Consider the following 9,675-nt stretch of genomic DNA (forward strand, 5'->3'; position numbering starts at 1 on the left):
GAGCCATGGCCGCTGAGCCTGCGCGTCGGGAGCCTGTGCTCCGCAACGGGAAAGGCCACAACAGTGAGAGACCCGCGTACCGCAAAAAAAAAAAAAAAAAAAAAAAAGTAACAGAACAGAAACAGACTCATAGATACAAACAGGCGGTTGCCTAAAGGGAGGAGGTTGGGGGGAATAGTTGAAGGAGATTAAGAGGTACAAACTTCCAATTACAAAATAAATGAGTCACATCAATGAAATGTACAGCATAGGAAATACACTCAATAATATTGTAATAACTTTGTATGGTGACAGTAACTATACTGATCATGGTGATTATTTCGTAGTGTACAGAAATATCGAATCACGATGTTGAGCACCTGGAACTAAATTAAATACTTCAATTAAAAATTGATACTTCAGGGCTTCCCTGGTGGCACAGTGGTTGAGAGTCCACCTGTCGATGCAGGGGATGCGGGTTCGTGCCCCCGTCCGGGAGGATCCCACATGCCACGGAGCGGCTGGGCCCGTGAGCCATGGCCGCTGGGCCTGTGCATCCGGAGCCTGTGCTCCGCAACGGCAGAGGCCACAACAGTGAGAGGCCCGCATACCGCAAAAAAAAAAAAAAAAAAACAGTGGCAACACTAAATGCTGATGATGATGCAGAGAAACTGGATTACTCATTCGTGGCTGATGGGAACATAAAACGGTTCAGCCATACTGGAAAAAGGTATGGCAGTTTCTTACAAAAGTAAACAATGTGCTTATCATATAGTGCAGTAATTACAATTCTTGGACACTTATCCCAGAGATGAAAATCTATGTTCATACAAAAACCTGTATATGGATGTTCGTAACAGCTCTCTATTTAATAGTCAAAACTGGAAACAATACAAATATCTTCAACAAATGAACGATTAGTTATATATTGATATCATGAAATACGAATCAACAATACAAAGAAATAAACTATTGTACACACAACCTGGATGAATCTTAAGGGAATTATGCAGAGTGAAAAAAGCCAATCTCAAAAGTTTACATGCTGTTATTTAGAACATTACATACATGTTATTTATGTAACATTCTTGAAATGACAAAATTATAGAAAGGGAGAACAGATTAGTAGTTACCAGGGGTTAGCTGTTGGGAGGGAAGGAGGTAGCTGTGGCCAAAAATGGGATCACAAAGGACTATTGTGATGAAACTGTTCTGTACCGTAAATAAGGTGGTAACCACTTTAATCTATTAACATTAATTAACATTAATTTATTAAAATTATTAGAGAAATGCAAATCAAAACTACAATGAGGTATCACCTCACACCGGTCAGAATGGCCATTATCAAAAAATCTAGAAACAATAAATGCTGGAAAGGGTGTGGTGAAAAGGGCACCCTCCTCCACTGTTGGTGAGAATGTAAAGTGATACACCACTATGCAGAACAGTATGGAGGTTCCTTAAAACACAAAAAATAGAAAGCAATCCCACTACTTGGCATATACCCTGAGAAAACCATAATTCAAAAAGAGTCACGTACCACAATGTTCACTGCAGCACTATTTACAATAGTCAGGACACGGAAGCAACCTAAATGTCCATTGACAGATGAATGGATAAAGAAGATGTGGCACATATTTACAATAGAATATTACTCAGCCATAAAAGGAACAAAATTGAGTTATTTGTAGTGAGGTGGATAGACCTAGAGTCTGTCATACAGAGTAAAGTCAGAAAGAGAAAAACAAATACCATATGCTGACATATATATATGGAATCTAAAAAAAAAAGGTACTGATGAACCTGGTGGCAGGGCAGAAATAAAGACATAGACATACAGAATGGACATGAGGACATGGTGGGGGAGGGGGAAGCTGGGGTGAAGTGAGAGTAGCATCGATGTATATACACTACCAAATGTAAAACAGATAGCTAGTGGGAAGCAGCAGCATAACACAGGGAGATCAGCTCCGTGCTTTGCGAAGACCTAGAGGGGTGGGATAGAGAGGGTGGGAGGGAGGCTCAAGAGGGAGGGAATATGGGGATATATGCATGCATACGGCTGATTCACTCTGTTGTACAACAGAAATTAACACAGCATTGTGAAGCAATTATACTCCAATAAAGATGTATTAAAAAATAATAATAAAATAAATTAAAAAAAAATAAAAACTAAAGTCAGTGCTAAAATTGCATGGAACTAAATACACACATGCAAAAGTGCATGTAAAACTGGGGAAATATGAATAAGATTCATAGATCTATCTATGTCAGTTTCCTAATTGTGATATATTAATATAGTTGTACAAGATACTACCATTGGGAAATTGATTGAGGGTATATGAGATCTCTTTGTATTATTTCTAACAACTGCACATGCATCTACACTTATCTCTAAATTAAAAGTTAAAGTACTAAACAAAACAAAACCTTCCCACAAAGAAAACTCCAAGCTCAGATGGCTTCAATGATGAAATCTATCGAACATTTAAGGAAAAGGTAATTTCAAGTCTACACAAACTCTTCAGAAAAAGAGAAGAACACTTCCAACACATTTATGAGGCCAGCATAATCCTGATACGAAAAACAGGCAAAAATATAACAACTGTGAGCTAATATCCTTAAAGAACAAAAACACAAAATTCTTACCAAAAGTGAAGCCAGCAATATATAAAGGACAATTTATCATAACCAAGTAGGATTTGGCCCAGGAATTGAATGTTGGTTCAACATTCAAAAATCAATCAATATGTTAACACAATCTATGAAACAGAAATCATATAATCAATTCAACAGATGCAGAATAAACCCTGACAAAATTCAACAGCTAGTCATGATAAACACTCTCAGCAATTTAAGAGTAGAAGGGGATTTCTTCAATGGGTATCTACAAAAACCTAGAGTCAACAACATATTTAATAGTTAAAGACTGAATGCTTTCCAGGATGAGGAATAAGGCAACAATGTCCACTCTTACTACTTCCTTTCAAGATTCTACTGGAGTCCTTGGTCAATGCAATTAAGCAAGAAAATTGAAAACGGAAGAAAAAAACAACATAGGTAAAAAAGGAAGAAATCTTGTTTTTTGGTTATTTTGGTTTTTCTTTTTTTGGTCACACCACGCTGCTTCTGGGATCGTAGTACCCCAACCAGGGATTGAACCTGGTCCCTCTGGGCAATGAGAGCACCAAGTCCTAATCACTGTACCACCAGGGAATTCCCAGGAAGAATCTTAATATGCAGTGACATAATCAACTACATAAAATCCAAAAAAGCCTGCAAAAAAAAAAATTTTATAAGAACTAATGAGTAGGGCTTCCCTGGTGGCACAGTGGTTAAGAATCCACCTGCCAGTGCAGGAGTCACAGGTTCAAGCCCTAGTCCGGGGAAGATTCCACATGCCCTGGAGCAACAAAGCCCGTGCGACACAACTACTGAGCCTGCACTCTAGGGCCCACAAGCCACAACTACTGAAGCCCGTGCACCTAGAGACCGTGCTCTGTAACAAGAGAAGCCACCGCAATGAGAAGCCTGCACACCACAACGAAGAGTAGCCCCTGCTCGCCGCAACTAGAGGGAAGCCTGTACGCAGCAACGAAGACCCAACGCAGCCAGAAATTAATTTTTTTAAGAAAGAACTAATGAGTAGGTTGAGTAAAGTTGCACGATATAAAGCCAATTTTAAAAAATTTTATTTCTATATATGCACAATGAATAATTTGATATTACTTATAAACTTATAAAATGATACTATCTAAAATAGTATAAAAACATTAAATATATAGGAATAAATAGAGCAAATATATATATAGGATCTGTACACTGAAAAATATATAACATTGCTGAAAGAAATGAAGGAACAACAAAATAAATGGAGAGAAAAGCCACCATTATGAATTGGAAGATTCCATACTGTAAAGACTACAATTCTCCCTGAAATAAGGTACAGATTCAACACAGTATCAATCAAAACCCCAGCAGTCCTTTTTATAGAAATTGACAAGCTGATTCTGAAATTTAAAAAATGAAAAGGACTCAGAATAGCCAAAGTAATTTTGAAAAAAAGAACCAAGTACAAAATATCACACTAGCTGATTTCAACACTCACTATAAAGACCAAAAGTAATGGCATAAAGGCAGACACCTAGATCAATGGAATGTGGTAGAGAAATTGACTTACACAAACTGGGAGAAAATATCTGCAAAATATATATCTGATTAAGGACTTGTATCAAGAATATATAAAGAATTTTTACAATATTAAGAAGGTAAATCTGAATATTTAATCAAAGTATAAGAATGGCAAATAAACCATGAAAATATACTCAAAATCATTAATCATTAGGATTAAATCAAATGCAAATTAAAACAATAGTGATATTATACCTACATTATCAACTAGAAAAGCTAAAATTAGGAAGACTCATAATGCCAAGTATGGATGAGAACGTGGAACAACTAGAACTCTCAAACACTGCTGATGGGAATGCAGTATGGTACAACTGTTTTGAAAAAGTTTCTTATGAAGTTAAACACACTTATTATACAACTCGGCAATCCCACTGCAAGTATTACTCAAGAAATGAGGATTTGGGAATTCCCTCGCAGTTCAGTGGTTAGGAATCCGGGCTTTCACTACCGAGGAGGGCCTGGGTTCAATCCCTGGTCGGGAAACTAAGAACCAGCAAGCCGTGAGGCATCGCAAAAAAAAAAAAAGTGAGGATCTAAAAGTGTTGTACTATATTTTTGCCAAAGTATAAATTAAAAGTTTGTTATTTATATCTTCTTTATTTGCCATCAGCGCTATTCAAAAAACATTTTTTTTAGTCTACTACAACTACTTGGGAAACACACCCACCCTAACTTTGAAGTCAGTAACATTCAATTATAATTATTAAAAAAACACACCACTTAGAACAGCTTTGTGAACCTCAAGCCAACACTCATTAGTGGATATTCTACTGGGTCAACACCAACATTTTTAACAACACGATATGGAACAGAAAAAAGAATGCACCACACCTAGTAAGGGTAAATGTCATTTGGGGAATCTTTTATTTTAGTTATGTGTATCACAAGTTGCCATGTAAATGTATTTTTACTGTGGATCAGGGTCAAAACATTTGAACAACACTGACATAAAACATACCTGAAATATAAATTTTGTGCTACCAGAAGCTCCTATCCCTTTTAAGCACTTTCATCCTATACCAGGTAGGAATGAAATCTACAGTAGAGCTATTCAATTGTCTGCTGTTGTTATGATTGATAACAGGCATTTGGTGGCCTAATCTTCAGGAATTAACAGCATATTCTATTACAAATATTTGTCATATTTAACTGTCATTAACTATTAAAATCAGACCTTTTTTAGCTTTCATTGAAATTTTAAGACTAAAGAAACAAAATACAAATACTTCACTAACTTTTCCCCAGTAGTTAACAAGGAGGAAAAACTCAGAATTTTCTGACCCTCATAAAATATGTTTTAACCCGGCAACACTTTATGAAGAACTTGGTAAGTCTGAATATAGATGTATTCAAGATACGCTAAAGACTAATCTAAATGCAAAATTATCCATTTCAGTACATACTGACCCTAACGATATTCAAAGGACACAGACTTCCTAATCGCCTGAACAAAAAGAGATTTCAATCTCCACTATAAGGCTGTCACTGGCTTAGTGGTATAGTCTGAATGTTCGTGTCCCCCCATCACCCCACCCGGACCAATTCCTCTGCTGAAATCCTAATTAGGAGGTGGGAATCTTCGGGAGGTGATTAGGCTTGGATTAGTGCCCTTATAAAAAAGATCCCAGGGAATTAGCTCACTTCTTCTGCCTTGTGAGGTTATGGTGAAAAGATGGCTATGAATCAGGAAGCAGGCCCTCACCAGACTCAGAACCTGACCATGTGAGCACCCTTATCTCAGGCTTCCAGCCTCCAAAACTTTGAAAAATAAATTTATGTTGTTCAAAAGCCACCCAGTTTATGGTATTTTGTTACAGCATCCCAAGTTGACCAAAACACTGCCTAATCATAACTTAAACACTTCGTATTAAACATATAATACATTAGGGCAAACAACTCCCTTGAAAATTTCCCTTAAATTGCTTTTTGTTAGTCAATTACTGTCTTTAATTTAGAAGGGTTAGAAAGTGTAAATTCAAATTGTACGCAAGCCTGTCTAAAATGAGAGAAATAGGAAGAGAAAGAAGAAATGTACAGATAATTTCTTTTATAAGTAATGTTTATCTCTATAAAACTATAATGAAATATGTATGGCTAATAAATTATTATAACAATCACTGAGTTCCAAAAGCACTACTCTATAACTAGTATACGGTATCTTAAGAAACATTTAGACGTACAGGTGTCTCTGACTCTGGACTTTGACAACTGCTCTTTAAAAAAATAAATCCTCCATTGAAATTTAGATCGGGCTCATAAAGATTACAATCCCTGGCCTAGCCTCTGAGTTCATGCTAGACAAAACACTTCATTGGTTCAGGTGAATCTTGTGAATTTGTGGGCTATAAGTAAACATATACATCTTCTTCTAAATAATACATGACAAATTATCTTTATTCTCACAATATAAAAGGATGTTTTGTGAACTTCAATTTTTTTTGATGGGAGGAAAAGAGAAAATTAACCAAATTTAAATAAAATCACCTGTAAAACATGAATACTACTATTGAAAAGGCACATGCTATGGTTAATTTGAAATGCACGTTACAAGAAAAATCTGTCAATTGCTTCTATCCCAATTTTACTGTTATTTAGAAGTAATTCATTATTAGAAATACAAATAATGGAGATAAATTAGAAAAATATTTAACCTACAGTACTATAAACAATCAAAATGTTTAAATATTGAAGTCCCCCCCCAAAAAAATCTACTTACCTTTTAAAACACTTGGACTTCTTAAAAAGAAGACTTTAGAAGAGTACTTCAAAATATCATTTTTTTAAATCTCATTAATTCAGGCAATACCAATGTGGACTTTGCTGTTTCCTGCTAAGCCAAGATTAGCACTGGAGTGTGAAAGAGATGGATAAACTAAAGGTGTAAAGAAAGTCTCCTAAGGCTAAGAAATTACTCTTCAAGCCATTTTTGAATATTTTTAAAAAAACACTTTTAAAGGATGTGCTAATTATAAAGTATATATTACTACCACATTTAAAATATTATGTAAGATATGGAATTTCCTGCATGAATATACATATATTTGAAAATCTATAATTTCGACTTTCTACTAAAGACAGTGGACTCTTACTCTTCAATTCTCCTCCACCCAACACACGAACTCCACTCCCATTATGGAGCTAGAAGAGGAAGGGAAAAAGAAAATGTATGGTTTTATATTTTAATTGACTCTATCATAGATACAGCTGAAGTAACTGAACCAGCAGAAAACATTAATACATAAACCTACATATAAGTACTACTTATTTAAATGCTCCAACTAATAGAGATAAAGGACCACATATAAATTCATTGGTGTAGAACACAAGTTTTTTTTATTAAGCTAAAGTTAAGTTCTTTCTCAGCAAGTAAGTATTAAAAGAAATACTGCACATCTTTTAGGTTAATGGTTTAAAAAGCACTCTCTACTGATATTAAATTTTAAAATGATTAATCACCACTCCAGGTACTTATCCTAGAAAAAATGCACAAAAAGCATGTCCAAGGAAGTTCACTGTAGTGCTGTTAGTAACAGCAAACGTCCAAAAAAAGAAGAAAGGCTGAGTCGACGATGATACCTTCATACTGTTAAATACTCTGCAATAGTTTAAAAGACTGTATAGATCTATTTTTACTGCCATGCAAAGATCTCCAAGATGTTATGTAAAAAAAAAAAAAACAAGTTGCAAAACAGTTGTTTACACTATGACACCATATATTCAGGTCACACACACACTCCTACAGCATTTCTATATGTACACATGTGCTTGTAAGAATTCAAAGAAAAAGGTCTGGAAGAATACTCAGGAAACAGAGAACACTGTTACCTCTCAAAGAGTGTGTGTGTGAAACTGGAATGGGAGAAATCACAAGGATTTGTGCTTCATTCTTATTAAGTTTTTACAAGGACAATGTATTCATGTCACCTGAGACACTAAAAAACAGGAGCAAGGGGAAAAAAATGCCTGCTAACTTCTCTCAAATAACTCACAAACCAGAACTGTTAGGTGTAGCGAAATTTCATTTTCTTTTATTGATTTTAAGTCAAAACCAAATGACATCAACAAATACCTAGCAAAAAGTAACAAAATTGCAAAGAAAAAAATTTTAGTGATGTTGTCTTATCTTCAAATTAAAAAAAAAAAAGAAAAAGAAGAAAGAGTAATGAAAAGATTGCAGAGGAAGGAAGGAAAAAGACCCCTACTAAATCCGTCCACTTTTAGCTCAGGCGTGACCCAGAATCCTCACAAATCCACTTTACGCAAAACGAAAAGAACTGGACTACCGTTCCCCCAAGTATCGAAGGTTGTTTTTAGAAAGCTTAACTAAGTAACAGTAAATGCCAAGTGTGTTTCACAGGGGTGGGAATGGGAACGTGAAACCCTACACCTCCTTAAAGCGGTCGAAACCACCGAACAGCAGAGTCCAACTGGGAAAGCGCGCGGGGGTGGGGAGAGCTCAGCTATCACTTTCAGGTTTTGGCTCGGAGCCGCACAACAGTTTACACCGAGTCTGTTTGGAGCGTGGAGTCCCCGAGGGTGGTCAGCGCGTCGCCACGGACACCTAAGCCCTCTCGAGACTTTAGGGGAGGGGCGGTCAACACAAACTTAGGTCCTTCGGCTGAGCGAGGAGAACGCTGGAGAAGAGCAAAAGCGCCAACTTTTGCTCTAAACGCGGCAGCTCGGGGAGGTTCGACAAGTCTTCTCCCGAGTCCCACTCCAGAAGCGACCCCAACACCTTTCTCGGCCAGTACCGTCTGCCCCCTGTCCGGCCCCCCGAAGGAAAACACAGTAAGGGCGGCGGCTGGCAGCATGAAAGGGGGACTTAGCCATGGGAGGACACGGGCACGGGATCCGTCCGCCAAGGTCCACCCAGCACCTCGGCGTCTCCGGGGCGTCCCTGCCCAGGCGCTGTCCCACCTCCAATAGCCCCACCGGCGTGGCCCCCTCCCCCACCTCTGGGCGGCGACCTCAGCGCCTCCGCCCCAGGGCCCCCGCTCACCCAGGTAGCGGCTCCGCAGCCGGGACGGGTCCTCAAGCCCGAGGGACCTTTTCCTCACGTCCCACAACAGGTGTGGGCAGCAGCCACCTCGAGACATGGCTCCGCCAGGCCGGGGGAGGAGAGGAGACCACCGCGTGGGGGAGGGGAAAGGGGGGAGGGGACACGCGGATCAACACCCGAGCCGCACCAGCACCATCCGCGCGCCGGGCCTCGCGGTAGCAGCGAGTTAGATGGCGGTGGCAGCGGCAGCGCCTTCGCCCCCGAAGCCCGGCCGCACCCGGGCCTGAGCTCGCCTCATACTCTCCTGCTCAAGACTACCCAGAACATCCAGAGATCAGCAACTGTTCCCTCCCTCAGCACCCCCTCCTACAGGAGGAGGTGGAGGAGGCGGAGGCGGCCTCGACTCCTCCCTCTCCTCATTCTCGACACCCTCCCTTTCAAGCCTTTCTCGCGAGATAACGACCACCCTGGAGACTGAGGCAGGTGTGTGCCAGGGCTGCCCTTAC

The 9,675-nt window shown here is 39.0% G+C and overlaps 1 protein-coding gene across 3 annotated transcripts in view; it reads right to left on the reverse strand.

Annotated features, from left to right (window-relative positions):
* DCAF6 (DDB1 and CUL4 associated factor 6) overlaps positions 1-9,499 on the reverse strand; it is a 170,757-nt gene extending 161,258 nt beyond the window's left edge. For all 3 annotated transcript variants that reach the window (XM_082832677.1, XM_082832676.1, XM_082832674.1), the window contains exon 1: positions 9,170-9,499. In XM_082832677.1, the coding sequence (XP_082688803.1) occupies positions 9,170-9,266 (97 nt within the window). In that variant the 5' untranslated portion in view covers positions 9,267-9,499. The remainder of the gene's footprint in view (positions 1-9,169) is intronic.
* Between the last annotated feature and the right edge of the window lie 176 nt (positions 9,500-9,675).

The sequence above is a fragment of the Leucopleurus acutus genome, assembly GCF_964270905.1.
Source record: "Leucopleurus acutus genome assembly, chromosome: 2".
NCBI classification, from domain to species: Eukaryota; Metazoa; Chordata; class Mammalia; order Artiodactyla; family Delphinidae; genus Leucopleurus; species Leucopleurus acutus.